Genomic DNA, 19,438 nt, shown 5'->3' with positions numbered 1-19,438 from the left:
TATTACAAAATTATATTTACAGTAAAAAAATATCTCGTATGAAAAATCATCAATATATAATCAACGTATACCGTTTCACAGAGGGCATAATATTACATCTATGTACAAAGTGGATTTATATTTTTAAATATCATTATTTATATTAATTACAAAATATCTTACATGCCGATGTTTCCTCTCTTTCAAGATAACTTACATATATTGTTTTATCTTTCTTACATATTATCGTTGCAACATAAAATATAAATTAATAATAGTGTACATGTTGTGCAGAATTTTATTGCAGTGCAAAAATAGCCGTGTAATTGCTTCAAACATTAAAATTACTCACATGAAAATTCCAAAAACTAGTGCTTATATATTATTGATTTCTTTCCGAATCACCTTTGTATTTTTATGTGTGTAAATTAAATTTCTCAACAATTTCCACGAATCAGACCTTTATAATAACTTTTATATAATTATGAGAATTATGATAATCATGCCATAATGAAATTATTGATATTATTTATCACATCATATCTATCACAGTTTATTTCTCTCTACCGCTAAAGGAACACTTGTCAAAGCATGCCTGATTTTTTACAATCGTTGGAATCTCATTATTCAGCAGCTCGTGCAAACTTTTTCCATCATGCTTATATATCCATCGGCCGTTCATAAAATCGTAACGTTTTGGACCGGATTTTGGAGAGGAGAGCCAAATCTGCTTGTTTGGCGTTTGGCGATTTATAACGTAAGTGCCATGTGGCTCACCAAACTTTACGGTCAGCACACCGTCCTGCAACAAAAAGTTTTTAAAATAGTATCATGTATGTGAACCAGCATCACATATGTTTTAATTATTGTTACACATACTCCATAAGCCACATCGGCGTCTGGCAAATGCGCCGCTGCTTCGACCAATTCCTCAAAGTACTCAGTTAACGAGTCTAGAGTCTCATCACAGATCTTCTCATATTGTACAGAGCTAAGTTCGCTGCCAAAATTATACAAGTAACAAACATTTTAATATTATTATTGACAAATATTCAATATTAAATTATTGACTTCAGGCAACTTTTGAAATATACTTACTACTGTGTCGAATACGGCAAAGCAGGTGAATTGAAACTATTTACAGATAATTGCAGCAACGTTCGCCAATTTTTCTTCGGCATAAACGTTGAATTATGTTTAACATAACCCCCACCGTGGATTCCATGCCTATTTAATTGACGAACGATTCCTTCGATTGTAGAAGTTCTATTTAATAACTTACAAGAGAGCCTCGAGATTATGCTAGTTCTCGTCACGATACTCAACATGATAGATATATTCTTGCAAGTTTTATTGATCAAACGAATTTTCGCTGCGGCGAACTTTCCGGACACATGTTTACATGGGCATTACGGCGTTCAAGGTATTATTCAATACCACCAATCACGTAGTTTGGCGGCAGATTAGAATGAGAGAGAACGACAAATATCTTTTTAAAGATAAAAAAAAGATCTGTCACAATATTGCTATTAAATCTTTTAATTAATTTTTAACTAACATATTACCTACATATATTAAATATTATATATCGTTTATTAATTACTACACCAATCATGCAAGGTAAAATATAAAATAAACAATATAACAATATCTTTTTAAATAACAAAAAAGAGAAAATAGCAATGTCACCTGATATCGTAATTAAATATTCATTTATAAAATATCATTTGTAATCTTGAAGTGAAATAATATTTATCGTAAAGCAATAAACTTTCAGGGGTATGTAAAAATGGTACAATATTATATTGTTTTATAAAGTTTTATGTTAATTGTGTACCATAGACATAGTTTTGTAAAAGAAATAAAAGTGATGAAATACTTTGGAAAGGAAAAATATGTATCAAATAATTATATGAGGACAAACAACACATATGTGTTATGAATGCTTATTAATAATAGACACGTATTTTCGATGCTTCTATCAGTATAAACTATCAATTAATATTATATGTTAACATTAATGTAAATTCTGAATACGACAAATAAACATTCATTTTATGACAAATACGAAAATTAGTGATGCACGTAATAAATTTAGGACAAAATTGGAATTTAGGACAAAAAGTGGATTACAATTTTAAAGCAAAAACGCTGCACTGCATTTTTAAGAGTCATTAGAAATATATTTGCTTATATAACACATTATTCTTCGAGAGTCACGAAAAATGCCGATGTTAATGGCAATATCCGGACATTTAGATGACTAAAGATATACGTTTTGCTGTATGCAATGATTCGGATGATTCGGTAATCCAGTGACGTCGAGGGAATTCCCTCGGCAGATAGTGAGACTGGATTTACACGACCATGACAAAGGAGGAAAAAAAATACGAAGAGAGGAGCAGGGAGATGCAAAAGTTACTCCAGCGAATGTTTTCGCGATACGCTCATGCATGTATCAGCGTTTTTCTGAAATCTCCGCAATACCGTTGCTTTATAAATATCGCGCCTGTAACGTTGAATATTGGTAATCGTCGCAAGCATGTTTGCCCGCAAAGTCGATCGCGCGGTACTCCGGTTAACGTTCACATTAACATGCATATTTGCCGGGTCGGTGTATCCCTACGTGCTGCCAGATCCAACTTTCGAGGTGCTGAAGCCGCAAGGTCTTCGAGTTTCTATACCGGGTATGTCTAATATCTATAAATATACTTTGCAAATCCGCATGGACTCTCCGATCAATTCAATAATATTTATGTAATAGAAACGCGCATCGCGCAATTGCCAGTCTATTATCTATATAAAAGATCTATCGATATACAGGTCATGTCAAGTCATGTAGTTTCCTCAAGTTGAAGCTACGTAGTTTGTATAAGAAAAGAACGATTTATTTATATAAATCTATATAAAAATTTATAAAAATATAATTTATAAAAATAATATATTATATACATAAGATATATGTAATACATATTCATATTATAGTATTTATCTAAAAAAATGAACAATATCCAAAATTATATGACTTATTTATAAAAGATTATATATTATATAAGATTATAATAAAAAGTTTGGTTTTACCTTTTACAGATGAACCAGGTTTACGACTATTTGGATTTCACGCTAACGTCAATAAAGCAATAGGCATTGATGCATCCGGTGACATTGCTGGTAACGTCTATTCAGCAAGAAATGGCCGTTGGACTTTTGAAGATTCGGATGTGACTATAAGGGATGGAGATGTGCTTTATTACTGGATTTATGCACAAGCGGATAGGCAGAGTCACAGGAGGGATCAGCAAAGATGGATGTATTCCTGTAAGATTATGTTGAATGAAAATGTACAATTATTATTCAAAAATATTACGATACAAATAACATATGTTAAATTAAAAAAAAAAACTTTACAAATAACATATGTTAAATTAAGCAGCGACCGACCAAGCGGATAGCAATCAAACTATTGCACAGAACACAACATCAAGAAATGAAACTGCAGGTCAGCTACTGTTTGAAGATAATTTCACCTCTTTTAACACGGCATTGTGGAAACGTGATATTAAAATGCCATTGAGTCCGGTGAGTATTCGAAAAATTGTTACAAATGCAAATGTACGTATATTTAAATATGAATAAATGTATGTATCAAGATATACTCGCTGTGTGAACAATGAAAATATCCGATCAAACATCTAAAATATTTCTGTTGAAATCAGGATTACGAGTTTTGCGTATATCACAACGAGTTCCATCAACAACTTGTGCAAGTTAAGGATGGTCGACTTCACATAAAGCCTATAATATTGGAGGATTCTTACGGCGAAAATGCGACTATATACGGAAGATTACAGCTTAATGGGTAGTCATTGATGTTCGCAAGATCTTTTCTTAGCTTGTTAAGATTACTATCACGGTTCCTTTCATCTATAACTGATATATGTTTCATAGATGTACTAGCACGGTCCCTGCCGAATGTACGCGGCGGGGAATATCTTACAACATCCTACCGCCCATTATATCCGCGCGTCTTACCACGAAGGAACGCTTCGCCTTTCGATACGGAAAGATTGAGATACGCGCAAAGTTTCCCCAGGGCGACTGGCTGTATCCAGGTAATTGCACGCAATTTGCGGCTTATTGTGAAGAAGATAACTGGACTATATTACGTGATATTTCGTGAATGAAATGATATCTCATCGGATGTTGTTAATGCCAGAAGATTCGTTATTCAATCTCATTAAATCTCTAATTTTCTATACAAATTTTAATCAACTTTTCCTAATTTACGTCTTTTTTTCGACAATTGTGAATGTCTCTTAATGAATCATCCCTAAAAGGGACTTAATTTACTGGTAGGACTTGATATAGCTTAATTCTTTTTTTTAAACCTTCCTACCTGTATTAAAATTATCAAGGCAGAATTTTAGTATATGTAACTATGATTATAATTATAATATATATAATTGCTATAAGTAATAAATAGATATTTAATAAATATATGTATATAACATATATATGTAAAATTTACAAGTTTTTAATAATATTTGGATTGTAAATATTTCAAATTATCTTTGATTACAAATTTAATCATTCTATTATACTTGCTTTTGTCAGAATTGTGGCTGGATCCGAAATATTCTGTATACGGGGCAAACTATGCGAGCGGTCGTATCCTCCTAGGTCTGGTACGTGGCAATGAGAATCTGGTGAATGCCACGGATGTAACAAAGATCTACGACACCAGAAGATTGGATTTTGGCGTGAGAGTAGGTGTGTCGCCGAATATTCAGGAAACACTCGTTTCCAAGGTACAAGAATTTGGGCCACATTGGACGCAGGATTTTCACGTATATACTACAATTTGGACCAGCGATGGATTCACGTTTCTGGTTGATAACGAAGAAATCGGACAAATGAGCCACAACGAAAGAGGCTGGATGAGTGGTCCTAACGCAGGCAGGAAAGCTGCCCCGTTCGATCAAGAGGTAACATTAGCACGCGTCAACTATAAAAATCGAAATATCATGTATCAAGGAAATGTAATTTCGTATAAAACTTATTGTTAGTAAGATATTTTATAGTGTTGCTAAATGTAAAATTGATATGCAAGATGTGTGTTTCAATACATATTAAAGATTTGTTACTTTTTTTGTAATAGTTTTATATCACTCTCGGTCTTGGTGCGGGCGGAGTGCGTGTGTTCCCAGATAACACGATCAGTTCTGGATTACCAAAACCATGGAGCAATCTAGACGTGAAGGTATAGAATTAATAATATAATATTAGAATTAAAATGTTTTGTGTCTAAGATAAATATTAGTATTCTTAAAATCTGAGTCTTAAAATATAGCTACATAAAGTATTACCTCCGATTGCAGGCAATGCAGAAGTTCTGGAAATCTCGGAACCAGTGGATACCAACTTGGAGACGAGGTGGTGGCGAGAGTACTGCCTTTGTAATAGATTACGTTCGAGTGTGGTCTCTTTGAATTGACATTGACGTCCTACATAATTCTTCACTTTTTATCATTCGTATCATTATTTTAATGATTGATATTATTTGTAATGTAGAGATGCACATGTAGACGCTCAATGTTGCCATAAACGTGAGCAGGCACAATGAGCAAAAATTGGCGAAAATTATTTTCTGATTTAATGATCGCAGATTATGATGTTGCCTGCGATGTATTATAGCACTCGAGTTCCTCGTCACGAGAGGCATAAAGTTCTTTTTGTCAGTGTAACGCAATCAGAGTTTTGTAATTGGACTGTTCTGCTTCTATAAAGGGTGAACGCGAAATCGGTAAGAAATTCAGGGTCGCCCGGAGCTGGTTCTACCTTTAATGCTCGTGTCGTTAGCCGCTCCAACGATCATCCTCTGATAATGTTCCTGCCGATCATTACGCGAACATAAAAATTTCTTAAGCCAGCACGACGAAGAACATGCATTTTCCATGTAGTAGAGCAAATTTTCTGAAACGATGGTATTATTAACCGTAGCCGTGCGTGCTGATTTTTAACGCGCCTGACATTTTGCATCTCTTAATATCATTTTCACATGCTTGTACATATAGAGAAATAGCGTAATAGCTATTTCTATTCTTATACTGTATTCTGCTTATACTGCATGATCCACGAACAATGTTAAACACTACAATACGAGAACTATAGCCGTATTAACAGTTATATCTCAAAGTTATTACATCATTGCGCAAATCATGTGGCAAGACCTAAACGGCAACAGCTAAAATACCAGTTTATAAGTTTCGATACATTATGACAACTAGTTGTCAAGGCCATTTGACATGGTCAGATTGATTTTACTCGCAAGTTTCATTGTTTTTGGCTGTAGTGAGATCGCCTTGGAAGTTCCAGTAATTTTGATTCTAAGACTATTTGCCCGATACTGATACAACGATTTTTTAGACAAGGAAAAGTAGACAAAGAAAAAATGATTAAAGTGTGATGCCGACTTTCGACCTGGCCCATCCTTCAAACCGGTTTACCTCGGTTAACATTGGAAATAAGAAAAAAGGGACGTCGTGCGGTTTCTTCCGTCTGCTTCGTAGTATTGCGCTCGATGCCGGTCGAAGCCAATTAATTTTAACATCCACAGCGCGCACGTGTACTACACTGTTATAACATAAAATCCCGACAATAGTCGAACGACCTCAGTTCGGCTTCGACGTCTTCCGTCCAGTTCCGTTTGCTCCTTCTTCTACGCGACGAAACTTTTTCCTCGCGATCCACAGTCGATCGATAGCTCTCGTGGTAGCTACCACGATCTCTTCCCATCGTTGGCAGATAAACTGTGTTCGTCCTGCCATTAGTTTACTAACATTATTATTTTACAATCGATCAGCCGTTCGCACTCGCAGAGATTTGGTGATAAATGATGACACTGGAAAGAGTGACTGTTATTTTAATCGTTTTCATTTGGGCCAGTGATTCTTTGGCAGATCATCATCATCATCATTATCATCGATCAAGTCGATCAAGTAAATAGCTTTACTTTATGTGCTCTACGTGTAACTTTAGAATTTTAGGAAATTAATAAAAATACATGTAAAGGAATTTTATAAAATTAGAATATCCTTTAAATGTCTTTGTAACGTCTTTTAGCTATATCAACTAGCTAGTGCGTGAAATACACGTGACATTGGTTTATCACTTATTGTACATAAGATTTAACATACACATATACGTATTTCACAAAAATCTTGGTGCGAGTGTTAAAGTATAAATCATTGTCATTACGCATGACGTCACTTTCTGCATTTTCAATGCACGCGCAATCGAAAAATGTGATTAAGAACGTGTTTCGCCAACGACATGCAGTCGTGATGAAACCGGTTCTACCTATTATACACAATTATATAAGAATTAGATAATTGACGAAGATTTGTACATTTATAAGAATTTTATTTCAGCTAACGAGTATATACTGCGCAAGTGTATAGCCACTGCGGAATTAATTAGAAAACACAGGAACGAAGAAACGGTCGCCGTCAGCTCGCGCAAAGCAGAGGGGAACTTGCTTCAGCCGCAAGTACAACAAAGAAACCCTGATTTTGTATCGGCATTTTTGACCGACGTTTCTCAACCGGAAGTTTCCAAGCAAAGCAGCATTTATCGGCGTATGACTCACATGAGGAGACGCGCTAACGGGCACGCACGTCGAATCACGAGCAAGCAACTGGCAGATACACCTCTGAAAACGGTCAACATCGATGCACCGGAAGACAGACCACTGGCCTTCAAGAAAAAGAGCCCGTTGCCAGAACTTGCGCACGATGTATCCGGCAGGAACATTGACCCGTCGCCGCACGTGATAATCATCAAGCCTGTCACTTAACATTCTTGTTGTTGACACTCGGCTACCGCAAATTTTGATTCTATTGCAAATTGGCATAATTGCATGAATACAATTATTTCTAATAATTATTTCCGTAAATCGTTATTCTCTTAAACGGCTTATATTGTCGTTTCAAACTAACAAACAATTGTCTAGAAATATCAAATGTAAGTTAGTGACAATAAACTGACTTTATAAAATCAAAACCTCCACACTTTCGAGAATTGCAAGTGAAGCAAGTATCAATGGATAATCGCTTTAAGTGCCAGTTTTTAACGATTTATATCAGGAAAATATCTACAAAATGAGCGTAATATAAACAATTGTGTTCATAGTTACATATTACAGCTACGCATTACTCGTTGCAGCTATACTCTCCGGCAACTTTTCCAACTCGATCTGCGAACAGAAATCCTAGATAAGTCTAACGCAACGAAGACTGCAAATTGTTTCTTGTGCAAGCTATAAAACTGACCTTAGTTACTTTCATCGCTACTCCCTCTGGCAAATTCCTCTGGAGGTATTCCAGAAAAGTGTCTGCCGTTGATCCAGTCAATTGTAAAAAGTCAAGATAGCGGTAGTAAGTTCTCATCTCATACTGAACCCGATGCTTCTTGTGAACGTGAGCGGACTTCAGCACTGTGTATCGTTCGTGAATAGCTTTGCGTGGTGCTGTGCTGTAAACATGAAGATACATTTTAACTGTATTCTTTCTAACTGCGATTAAGATTACATTAAATCGAGAACAGCTTACTTTCTACCTATGGTGATCTCCAAATGATTCGCAGCCATTACAGCGAATTGTCCATAGCTTTTCAATACCGCTGACTCATTTCCCCTGACTTCAACCTCAATTTTTTTATACAGCTTATCTGGTGTCCCCTAAAAAATAAATACGCTAGTTTTACATGATTATTTTTATATAAGTAACAACAAGTAAATCGATAGAAGGATGACAATCGATTGTTTATTTAAATTAAAATTAAGATTAAAATTACCGTGTTTGTCGTGAGCGACGACGATTCACTTGTCGAATCTGTTTGCTGTCTTGTTGAAACGATATCAGAACGACATGGTACCGATGTTGAAAATTCCAACGCATCATTTTGTAAAAATAATTTGCGTGCGAGGACACTAGCGTATCCAGATTCACGCTGGACAACACCAGTGACTGCGTTTCTGAGCAGAAACGATACCTGAACGAGAAGGAAACACAGGGTTACAGGGTTAACCTCAATCAATTCATAGTAATATCACACTAATCTCATCAAAGTACCTTCGACAGGAACATTTTGCGACGTTATCAGTCTTCTCGCAAGTTAAACTTGCAATTGTGATGATCCAAATTTTACGAACTTGTTATTCTTTCGCTTTAAATGATGTAAACATATCCGCTCACCGTATACTGACGTACAATTCAACGTGCTGACATAACCGCAACGAGAATCGTACAACGGTTGCATGTAGCCTATTGTGACGTCACACTGTATGTGTATAATATAAAAGCAGAAAGTTAAATAGTAGAAACTTGCGTAAAATAATTAATTATTATATAAATTCCATAGCCTACATCGTCTTTAAGTTACAAAACGTTGCGACTTCAAATGATTGAATGATCACTGGTTAAATAAGTAATCTTACATTTACTTTGTAGATTAAAATTAAAATAAATGTTTGTTTCGTACAAGAACTGTAGAATTAGTATTCAATTTGTTACATTAATAATATGTGTACATTCGTTTGCTTTCTTGCGAAAAATTAGCAATTCTGCAAGATTAATTAGCCTAAATTTGTATGTGAATATAGAATTGCATATGAAACTAAATAGAGATAAACTCCTTTATATATAATAAATTATAAAATAGCAATGTGTTTGATATATAAATATTTATATTCATCACAAATATATATTTGCATGCAGATATAACATTTCTTATGCACTACATTCCAAACTATTTAAAATGTGGACTTTATAACTTTAGCATACTATTTACTTTCTTACTTTATAATAGTAAATATCAAGATATCGTGTCATACACATCCAATTTTATAAAGTTGTTATAAAATTAAAGAGGCATATTATTTAGTTTAAATATCGACATGCATGAAATTATTACTAATGAAATTTATTTTCAAAAATGCCGTAGTGAGAGATCAAATCGATTGTTATTACGGATATTTCTATTTTGTTGCAAAGTTATACATATATAGGTAATATATAGGTAATATACTCGTAATATGCATACAGCCATTTTGCATATCTCTTTACAAAAGTAATATAAACTACCGTTAATTTTCAAAAAAGATATGTAACAGTTTTGCATTATTTATGAAAATATAATCTGTTAGCAATAAATCCTATAATAATGTTGAATACATTATTGAAAACGAAAAGGCAAACGTAAAAACATTTCACACATCATTGTTAGATCATTGTTATAGAAATAGCTATTCTAATATTCATAACAAAATTCATATATTCAATTCATCATAAAAATCAGTCACTTTAATTTTTAAGAACAGAAATTCAATTCAACAGTAGAGTTTTCACTCAAAAAGAAGCACGTGTGTTTTGCCGTATAAATCAAAGATTCTCGAAATAACATATGTAATAAACTACTGCTAAACTATTGTTAATCCAAATGTGATATTCCTTCTCCACCCTCTGAATGTCTGATTATCTAACATCTTTAACGTCGATCTTTAAACATATTGGTCGCGAAGGGTCTTTGGGATTGCGATTGGAAATTGTAGTTGTTTGACGATTGCCATGGTCCAAGGTTGCCGCCTCCTTGCCAATTGGTTGACGGTACTTTCTTATTCATGTCGTTCATCGGTAACCAACGCGACTCGTTCGGATTACTGGTGCTTTGACATGGTGGTTTTGCCGGGAAAGTCTGAGGTTTGTTCTGCCAACTATCTTTCGGCTTTGCCCACGGATCCCCTTTGTCAGCTTCTCTGGACCAACTGGACGAAGGCTGATTATCCAAGTTCATCCACCTCTCCTTCAGCCCAAGATTGCCTTCGTCACCCCAGGGATCACGCGCGTCCTCTGGGAGATCGTTCCAATCATCCTTGTCTCCCTGATTCCAGCCGTCGTTAGATTTCTTCTGCTCCCATCGCGGCTTGTCCTTGTCCATCCAAGATTCTCGGCGTCCACCCAAACTTTCGTTGCCTCGATTCCAATTTTCGCCACCGGTTCCCGATCTGGGACCGGACCATCTATTGTTTGAATTCTGCCATGGTTCTTTCACATCAGGCCTTACGGACGACTGCTTTACGCCCCAAGAGTTTCCTTGAGACGAGGAGTCCCAAGACTTTTCTTGATTAGTTGGCTTGCGGTATCTATCATTACTAGGAGGCTGCCAGGTTCCACTGGTTGTCGGTTGCCTCTCGTTGCGCCAGACGTTTTCCGCTGGTTTCTCGTTAATAGACCGTTGCCAAGTGCTACTTTGTTCAATAGCGCCTCGGCTTGGTATGTCCCATTCATCCGCAATTCTATTCGGTGGCGGACTTTGGCGCCTCGGTGAAAAGCGTCTCACGGGCGACTGACTCCTTGGGATCATGTCCCTTGATCTCGATGGGGACATCGTCCTACCAATTGGTGATCTGGATCTCCATGTCGGAGCACTTTGATATTCTCTGTTGATAGGCGATATCGGCCGTCTCAAAGGAGATATTCTCTTAGGAGACATCTGCGATGAATCGTATCGCATGCCGATCGGGGACATTTGTCGTCTTGATGGAGACAACGGTTGCCTTGTCGGCGACATTTGCTGTCGCATCGGCGCCATCGACCGTCTCGGCGATGACGCTGACCGTCTCCGTGGAGACATTTCTCGATTGAATGGTGAGAACGATCGTCTGGGTGGTGACACTTGGCGTCTACTATCAGATGGGGATACATGTCTTAATGGTGACACCGATCGTCTCTGAGGGGCGTAATCGCGGTGCGGAGAATTGTGTGCTTGATACGGCCTATTCGGAGAAAAGTGTCTCCTAGGCGGTGAGCACGGATGTCTCGGCGGTGACAACAACGGCCGTTTTGGAGAAAATCTTCTCGGCGGCGACACTCGATGTCTGAACGGCTCCTGTCTCTTCGCTGAAGACGCAGGTTTCCTCATAGGCTCTGCATCGTTCCAACGATTTTTATCAAAAGTTTTATTCCTATTCCAGGAATTAGGTTGATTCTGTTGTCTATTCCTGTTGTTGGATGATTTTTGTTCCATCTTGTCAAGTTTATACTTCAACGATACAGGTAGCACCGCGTCTGGTTCAAGAGGTGCCAAATTATGATATTTTTTGAACTTTGGCTTATTTTCCTCAGTTTCTAAATACTCTTTGTTCGCTGTCGTAATAACGATATCTTGAGCACGGGTTTCTTGCACAAATCGACCTTTCAGGAGTGGATCATCATCAAGTTCTTTCTTCACCTGGAGCTTTTGATCGGTCTCAGGTGGCGCGATGCGATCCCAAACTGAACGCGGCAATTGATTTTGGAGTTTATTGGTCTGATCGAGAACCAGGCTCAATACATTTTTCAATTCTTTAGCGGTCGTTGCGTCAACTGTGGGCGATGGTCCACTTAACTTTTCTTTAGCTGCTTCGAGAATACCTCGGCTTTCATTAACCTTCTGTATCAATTCCGCATCGACTCGATTGCTGGATAATTTTTCTCTCAAATCAACCTTTTCTTTATTCTCTCGTACTTTTTTATCAAATAACGGATTGATACGAAGGGCAGGATTCTCATGAAACCAATTCTTTTTCTTAACTGCAACATTTGGTTGAATGAAAAAGATCGATCGGTTAATATCGCACATTCGACAGTTTCACATATAATTTTTTTCAGATTTATATAATCGAAACTTACCTTGTTGCCATGGTGTAGACGCAGGTTTTCCAAATTTCTTATGTATTTTCTTAGGTATTTCCGATATGTCGGGTGAATATTCTTGTTTCAATTTTATTTTACTTTTTACTGGCGAACTTAAACCGCTCTTTACGGGACTTGGTTTTTTCACGGGCGAGACTTTAGGGCTTTTCTCAGCTGCGACTTTCGCTAACGGATTCTTTCTTAGCTGTACATCAGTGCCGTCGATTGCGTCATTATGAATTTTCTCTAACACCTTAGTGTTCTCCAGCGATTTGCTTTCTTCCTCCAGCATCTTGATGAACCACGGCTGCGTAAGTCTATGCATAAGTCTACGTTCCATTAGAATAACCGCCTCAAAATGAGGCCCCGTAGGCAACGTATCGACGATGCACGCTCGAATTGGCATGAACGGATGACCGAGCCCACCTTCCATGGGCCGCGCAAGTTCTAATATTGCTCGGACCGACTGTTTCGTCAAGGTGGTGACCATTACGATACGTCGGAGAGAAGTAATTTTTCTTAAGCATGTCATTACTTCAATGGCTAAAAGACATCATAACTTTAAAGTTTTAATATCGAAAGGCTTATTATGACCGGGACACTAAATTACTATGTTACTCATTAATCACCAATAATACTAATGTAATATTAATGACTGATACAAAAATCGGTTTTTCCATACCTCTACCCATATTGGTGTTTGCGTTGATTATGCAGTACGTCACACGATTTTTATTATGCAAGTCACGCGCAGAATTTAGTTTATTCACGACTTCGGCCGGAGATCCTACTATGAAAGATGCGTTGTATATGTTATTCAACTCGGTCGTAATTTCAGCTTCTTCGATCTCCGAGGGCGAATCAACCCCTATCACTTCTCGACATTTCTATTATAATGCAATAACAGTTTATTAATCGTACTGTTAATTTGCTTAATGCTGCACAATGTTGTGTGCGTGTATGTAACTCGTCACGCTACGTTAATGGCACCGCTTACGCCCGGCTCGGTTACGCGTGTACTTACAGAAGCCACCATAAGTCCAATTACGCCAATTCCGCAACCGATTTCGAGTACCGTTGTTCTTTGCGTGGGCCTAAGCATATCCGCGACTGTCTTAGCTACGTTCAGCGCACCGGCAGCGTTCGACCAAAAATTCGTCTTTGGTGCAAGCTGTACTTTCAGAGGACCCACAATTTCATCTAGAGCCTCTGTACCCACTAAGAATGTCGTAACGACTTTGTCATCACATCTGAAACGAATGCAGTGAGATATACGAATTTTTCTTGTCTCGAGCTTTCGTGTATCTTGTCGGTCTCTTACTTGTTCATCGATTTGCAATAAAGAGATTTCACATTGCAGTTCTTTCCTGAACCCGACTCAAACGTATGTTTCAAACGATCCATAGTGCTACGGCTAATATTCTTCCCAGTTGCGAATAGCATAAGCTCGTCTAAGCTATTGCTACGCACTAACAACCACAACCACTGCTGTTTCATGTCCTGCACTGCACTCTTCCTGGTACCAGCTTCATTCGGATTCTCAATAGCGTCGTCATTTAAAGTCGTTTGAAGAAAATCTTCGAATATCTATATGCCAATAATATCATTGACATTATAGTCATTATTTGTTTGTATTTATATATGTTACAATTTTAAAGTGTGTATAATAACGATACTACATATAATAATTTAGTTATTTCAGAATAACAAATAGAGAACCGATATTTCATGAAATAACTAGTTACTATATTGTATAATATCGCCATTATACATATATAATGACTGATATCCTGCTTTTTTGCACATAAACAATTTGTATGTATATTATGTACATGTATTTTTTAATAACATGTTAATATATAAGCCATACTAGGACGATTGGCTTTCAAAAAACATGATATCAGTTATTATAACTACTTGTTTGTTATATTGCCACTTGAATTATTATTTTTGTTGTTTTGTGCAGAGTATATTGTACACAACTGCATCACTCCACTAGTTTAGTTCACTAATCTCAAACATAATATTTCTTTGTGCACAAGTAGCACTTTGTGGAGATCGCTAATCACATTTTTGTACTAGACATTATCTGTCACGGTACAAATAACTTCGATTATTTATATGTGTCATATATGTATATATCATGCTGCTGCTTTTCTTTTATTTTTCTTCAAACAATCGTTTGAAGAACATTGTTTTCATTTAAAGTAACAGTAAGTTTAACGTTATTTAAATATTGCATATTGCGCAGCCTTTTTTCTAAATGCTTCATCATTTCATGTTTTCTTCTCTATATCTTTATATAAGAATTCTATTTTTATATAGAGAATATAAAGAAGAAATATATTCTCTATATAAGGAATCTATCCATCTTCCATGATGAAATGTGAAGTCATGTTGATATCACTTTGTCAATCATACTGCATAGTTAAATATATTTTTATCTGTATTTTGTATTAACAAAGTTCAACAATATTAAATCAACAAATCTTTATTGATGTGTCTCTTCTTTCTTGATAAGAAGAGAATAAACAATTTCCTGGAATCTTAATTAAATCATTTGTTAAGATTTCCTTTTTCTCTGCAGTTAATCTGTTCTTTTGTTTCTTTTGTTTTTTCAAAACTTCATAGTTGACAGAGCAACTTATATATATTTTCATTGCATACATATATACCTTTGTGTGTATGATTCTCTCCCGATTTATTCTTTTCATAAATCATATCTAACTTATATGTTTTAATTGTAGTTTTCTCTTTTTCATACAATGTATTAAATAGTTTTCCCAGAACTAATATGTTCCGGATTTATATAATTTTTATATTATTTGGTTAATCTGCCTATGTTATATCTTTGTTATCGACATTGCGATATTAGTAACATCTTGATAAATGCCAAATATATTTGTTCTATCGCATACATATAATGGCATTTAGATTTCTAAAGGCTTTCTTTTTAGTAAATTTTATTAAAATATATTTCTTCTAAAATATATTTCGTTATACTGTGTTTGTATGTATATAGTTATATGTACTCGATAATTATTGGATATCAGTTTTCCCATCACAAAGAGAGTATTTGTTCTACAGTTGTGTTAAATTTTAATTTTACTATGTAGGATTACTTTTATAGCTTGTAGAAACTTGCACATGTTTGTGATTATTGTTCGCAATTATCAAAATTTTTAATAATTTTTGTAAAATAAATATTCACAAACATAAATACGTATATATATATCTCAATATCAAAAATAAAATATTTATACTTAAATTATATATATATATATATATGTATTAAGAAAATATAGATTGTTCGAAAAGTTCATTCGTTCTTCATATTATAGCTATGTAGAAAAACGAATAAACTTGTTATGATAAATGTACCTTAACCGCATTTAATACAAAAGGCGGAAATTCAGCCAAATTATCGGTATTAACACCACCTGCCGCCATTGGCTCCAGACGCCAGACTGTCCTTAAAATCTGTTTGCCAGAATTTGTATTGTCCTCTTCCTTTATAGATTCCTGTACTTGTATTTTGCTACCTAAATATATCATATTACTATTTATTATAAAGCTATTATAAAATATATAAAAGAAATTTTTAATGCTATGTATTATATATAATCATAATAATGTTCTAATTAAAAAAATTAAAAGTATAACCTCTATATTAAGTGTGATGTACACTTTGGAAATTAAAATCATATTCGGTTAGTAAAATAATAAGCATTACTTTATATTGCTGCGATGACAGTAAAGTATATTATAACATAAAAGTATATAATAAAATATAACAAGCAATAGTAATATAATTGTTTATACTTACAAATAAATTTCCACCGATTGGTGTGTGGTTTATTTAATGAACAACGTCGAATCGGATCTAACTTGCACATAGGTGATCCTTCTATCTTCTCTATTCTTTCTAACCACTTCTCGTAACTGGGATAAGAAACTGTTAGGACTCGTGCTAATTTTGACAGTCTCTCTTTCAAGAGGGCATCTTTCTCTGCAAGCTGTAATAAAAATTATTTTGCCATAAGTATTAAATATCGTATATATTTTTTTCGTCTAGTTTTTAACCGAGTTAATTAAACAAACAATATTGTATAATATTACCTTTTCTTCATACCACTTCCTCTGTACTTCATCGACAATTGTAATATTCATGTCATCTTCTTTTTTTAGTATAGATGATTCAAACTCGGTATCCTTTTCCATAGACTGCATGCCAAACGTTTCAGGATCTAATTCAATATTCTCTATCACGTCCAGGTGATGCATTACATCTTCATCCGTCACCTCCTTCTGCGTATCCAATTCGGTAAAGCTGATGTCAGCAGCAGAATCAGCAGCATCGTTGTTTACTTCTAGCTCATAATCCATTGCTGTTGATTTATTCATAACTTCATTACTGGATTTAGCATCATCTGCGTATAATAACAAACATTACTTATTAGCATAAAAGTTACTTTAAATAATCGCGATATATTTTGCGTATTTAGCTATATTGATTACACGAAACACTTTGTGCAAGACTAATATATTGTATATCATACCAGTGCTAGCCTGAGAACTTTTCTGTTTCACAGTATCTTTCGATTTTGAAGCTCCAGTTGCTTCTTCGAAATTTTGCGTCGCTATGGATGACTCTTCCTCTCCCATGTACTCGTCTATCACCTTGTAATGTTCTTCGTTGCTCATTACTTCCTCAATATCGTCTATAAAATACAAATACAAATCACATAGGAAACGTTTATTAGAAAGTACACGATCGTGTAAACCGACCAGATTTACGAAGAGTTTTAGGTTAAAATCTACAGTTCGCTATCGCGCACAACGCGTCCGACTTGCACCTATACTGAAATATTAATCTGCGGCGCAGCTTGAAGGATTACCCATAATCAAACGATTAGGTTACAGCTGAATACAATGCAGGCAGAAATTATAAAGCAGAAGAGAATGGCAGTTGCAGGGATTATGCTATCGCTTTCGAGCCATGATATGAATAATCCATATGACGTAATGCAATGACCAGTAAGCAAACAAAATCACGAACAGTCACAGCACGTAATCGAAGGCTCAATGCTTTGCCATCAATCACGCGACTTCAATTGTTCAGTTGTTTACGCATCCTGTAATTCTTACCGTTGCGTTGAAAATTATATCGTTGTCTCATGAACATCGAAGTGATTCTCCAGTTTTAATCTCGTTTCCTACCGCTTTCTTTGCGCCGTCTTTAGTTCATATTCTAGACTTCTATCGAACGGAGATATACATTGAACTGGAGTATACACGATTTCACACGTGAATATCATAAAATATGAATGGCTATATAGCGGAGGAAAACATAATGCCGCTGATACTATCGAGAATATTTTTACAATTGAACGTTTCTTTTTCTCTCAACTGCTGCCAATATAATTGAATCGTGCTACGTAAACATATAAAATGTTAAGTATAAAATTATTATCTAAAAACATAGCTTTGCCCAATATTTACTGTTTAACCAACAAAATTTACAGATAAAAATTCATTTAATTTACCAATTAAAAATGAAAAATTATAGTACTAAATGATAAAATTTTTGTGTTCGATCCTTCTTCAAGTCGTACTACTGAGAAATAAACGCTATTAAGTTGTACTACTTGGAAATGAAAGGCTTCTGACTCGACATTGAGTCGTACTACTACTACCTGACTTTAGACATGGGGACTTCAAGTCACTTCTAGGGATTCTAGTAAGACCGTCCATCCATTCTAACATCGAAGGCAGCGACGCATAGTGAGTTTACAACTTATTACCGGTAAACTCCGCGCATGCGGATCGGTCAGTAGCGTGCAGCCGAATGAATTGTAAATATTAAAAGTGTGAGCATTCGAAATTTCAAATAAAAGTACATTATAGAGAACTTTAATTGCACTAAGGTAATGAGAAGCATAGATCTTTAGCATCATTCAAGGTTGGTAAATTAATTACGATAAAATTAAATACATTAGAATTTTTTGAAGATAATATAACTTGCGTTAATAATATATAGTTAATATCGTTTCTATTAACATCGTCAAAAAGATAACCTTCGACGTATTGTTACGATCATGAATCCTTCCTCTTCTTCTGATTGGTATATACGTTAATTGATGTATTGTTTAGAAGCTCAAATTTTTTGATTTGCTTCAAAGATATCGGAAACTCGATGCCGTCAAAGTTTAATACTGATAATCAAGATATCGATTTATCCTTTCGGCATGTGTTGTAGCCGGATATAAAGCCTTGTGGCCACGATGCTAGAAATCGGTCCGAGAAATGTACGTGTGGCCAGTCAACTTGCACTTTTACGGAAAAGCTGCAAGTTGATTGGCTACATATTTCTCGGACCAATTTCTAGCATCGTGGCCACAAGGCGATTATTGATCAGACAAAACATGCGTTATCTTCAGATTGCACGTTTATTTATCACTGCTCTCTTCAACATTATTTCATGCGGTAACTTGATACGACATGCCGCATGCAACGGATTGTACTTGATGATGATGATTGTTAAATCAAATCAGTATTCGTGATAATGACTGTTAATTCATACCACTGTTGCAAGTTAGATGTTTGGAAGAGATCAAACATTATTTCTTATATTGATACTCTTGTTGGGACACTTATCACTCGTTACGAAATCGCCATTAAACACGATATTTACCTTTATATTGTTGTAATTTTTTTATGTTTTGCAC

The 19,438-nt window shown here is 35.4% G+C and overlaps 5 protein-coding genes and 1 long non-coding RNA gene across 10 annotated transcripts; 2 read left to right on the top strand and 4 right to left on the bottom strand.

The window, feature by feature from the left end:
* Window positions 1-103: 103 nt before the first annotated feature.
* Window positions 104-1,493, bottom strand: LOC105281188 (frataxin homolog, mitochondrial). The gene is made up of 3 exons (XM_011342242.3): window positions 1,078-1,493; window positions 859-979; window positions 104-781 (listed from the first exon to the last, which is right to left on the bottom strand). Exons 1-3 carry the CDS (start codon window positions 1,305-1,307, stop codon window positions 533-535), a joined length of 600 nt encoding a protein of 199 aa, XP_011340544.1. The 5' UTR covers window positions 1,308-1,493; the 3' UTR covers window positions 104-532.
* Window positions 1,494-1,664: 171 nt separating this feature from the next.
* LOC105281191 (beta-1,3-glucan-binding protein) lies at window positions 1,665-5,976 on the top strand. Of its 2 annotated transcripts, none has more exons than XM_011342246.3 (8): window positions 1,665-2,666; window positions 3,070-3,297; window positions 3,413-3,558; window positions 3,696-3,838; window positions 3,928-4,091; window positions 4,594-4,964; window positions 5,138-5,239; window positions 5,358-5,976. In XM_011342246.3, exons 1-8 carry the CDS (start codon window positions 2,522-2,524, stop codon window positions 5,466-5,468), a joined length of 1,410 nt encoding a protein of 469 aa, XP_011340548.1. In that variant the 5' UTR covers window positions 1,665-2,521; the 3' UTR covers window positions 5,469-5,976. The 2 variants fall into 2 exon arrangements, with proteins under 2 accessions (XP_011340548.1, XP_011340547.1); XM_011342245.3 differs by having other exon boundaries at window positions 3,410-3,558.
* On the bottom strand, window positions 5,036-5,437 carry LOC105281190. The gene is made up of 2 exons (XR_894263.1): window positions 5,346-5,437; window positions 5,036-5,227 (listed from the first exon to the last, which is right to left on the bottom strand). It is a non-coding gene; the product is annotated as an uncharacterized LOC105281190 (long non-coding RNA).
* Window positions 5,506-8,037, top strand: LOC113562004. Its single transcript, XM_026969855.1, has 2 exons — window positions 5,506-6,977; window positions 7,410-8,037. Exons 1-2 carry the CDS (start codon window positions 6,872-6,874, stop codon window positions 7,832-7,834), a joined length of 531 nt encoding a protein of 176 aa, XP_026825656.1. The 5' UTR covers window positions 5,506-6,871; the 3' UTR covers window positions 7,835-8,037.
* A 60-nt stretch (window positions 8,038-8,097) lies between these two features.
* Window positions 8,098-9,265, bottom strand: LOC105281193 (28S ribosomal protein S10, mitochondrial). Its single transcript, XM_011342251.3, has 5 exons — window positions 9,111-9,265; window positions 8,833-9,030; window positions 8,589-8,716; window positions 8,310-8,511; window positions 8,098-8,233 (listed from the first exon to the last, which is right to left on the bottom strand). Exons 1-5 carry the CDS (start codon window positions 9,123-9,125, stop codon window positions 8,183-8,185), a joined length of 594 nt encoding a protein of 197 aa, XP_011340553.1. The 5' UTR covers window positions 9,126-9,265; the 3' UTR covers window positions 8,098-8,182.
* A 256-nt stretch (window positions 9,266-9,521) lies between these two features.
* LOC105281192 lies at window positions 9,522-18,418 on the bottom strand. Of its 4 annotated transcripts, XM_011342248.3 has the most exons (11): window positions 18,257-18,418; window positions 17,859-18,144; window positions 17,270-17,431; window positions 16,830-17,140; window positions 16,537-16,726; window positions 16,092-16,252; window positions 14,032-14,297; window positions 13,735-13,960; window positions 13,393-13,597; window positions 12,708-13,253; window positions 9,522-12,608 (listed from the first exon to the last, which is right to left on the bottom strand). In XM_011342248.3, the coding sequence occupies exons 2-11, from the start codon at window positions 17,893-17,895 to the stop codon at window positions 10,525-10,527; spliced, it is 4,188 nt and encodes a 1,395-aa protein (XP_011340550.1). In that variant the 5' UTR covers window positions 17,896-18,144; window positions 18,257-18,418; the 3' UTR covers window positions 9,522-10,524. The 4 variants fall into 4 exon arrangements, with proteins under 4 accessions (XP_011340550.1, XP_011340549.1, XP_011340551.1 ...); XM_011342247.3 differs by having other exon boundaries at window positions 17,859-18,417; XM_011342249.3 differs by lacking the exons at window positions 17,859-18,144; window positions 18,257-18,418 and adding an exon at window positions 17,609-17,843.
* Window positions 18,419-19,438: the final 1,020 nt, after the last annotated feature.

This window comes from Ooceraea biroi, chromosome 5, assembly GCF_003672135.1.
Source record: "Ooceraea biroi isolate clonal line C1 chromosome 5, Obir_v5.4, whole genome shotgun sequence".
NCBI lineage: Eukaryota > Metazoa > Arthropoda > Insecta > Hymenoptera > Formicidae > Ooceraea > Ooceraea biroi.
This window is presented reverse-complemented; position numbering and strand designations above follow the sequence as displayed.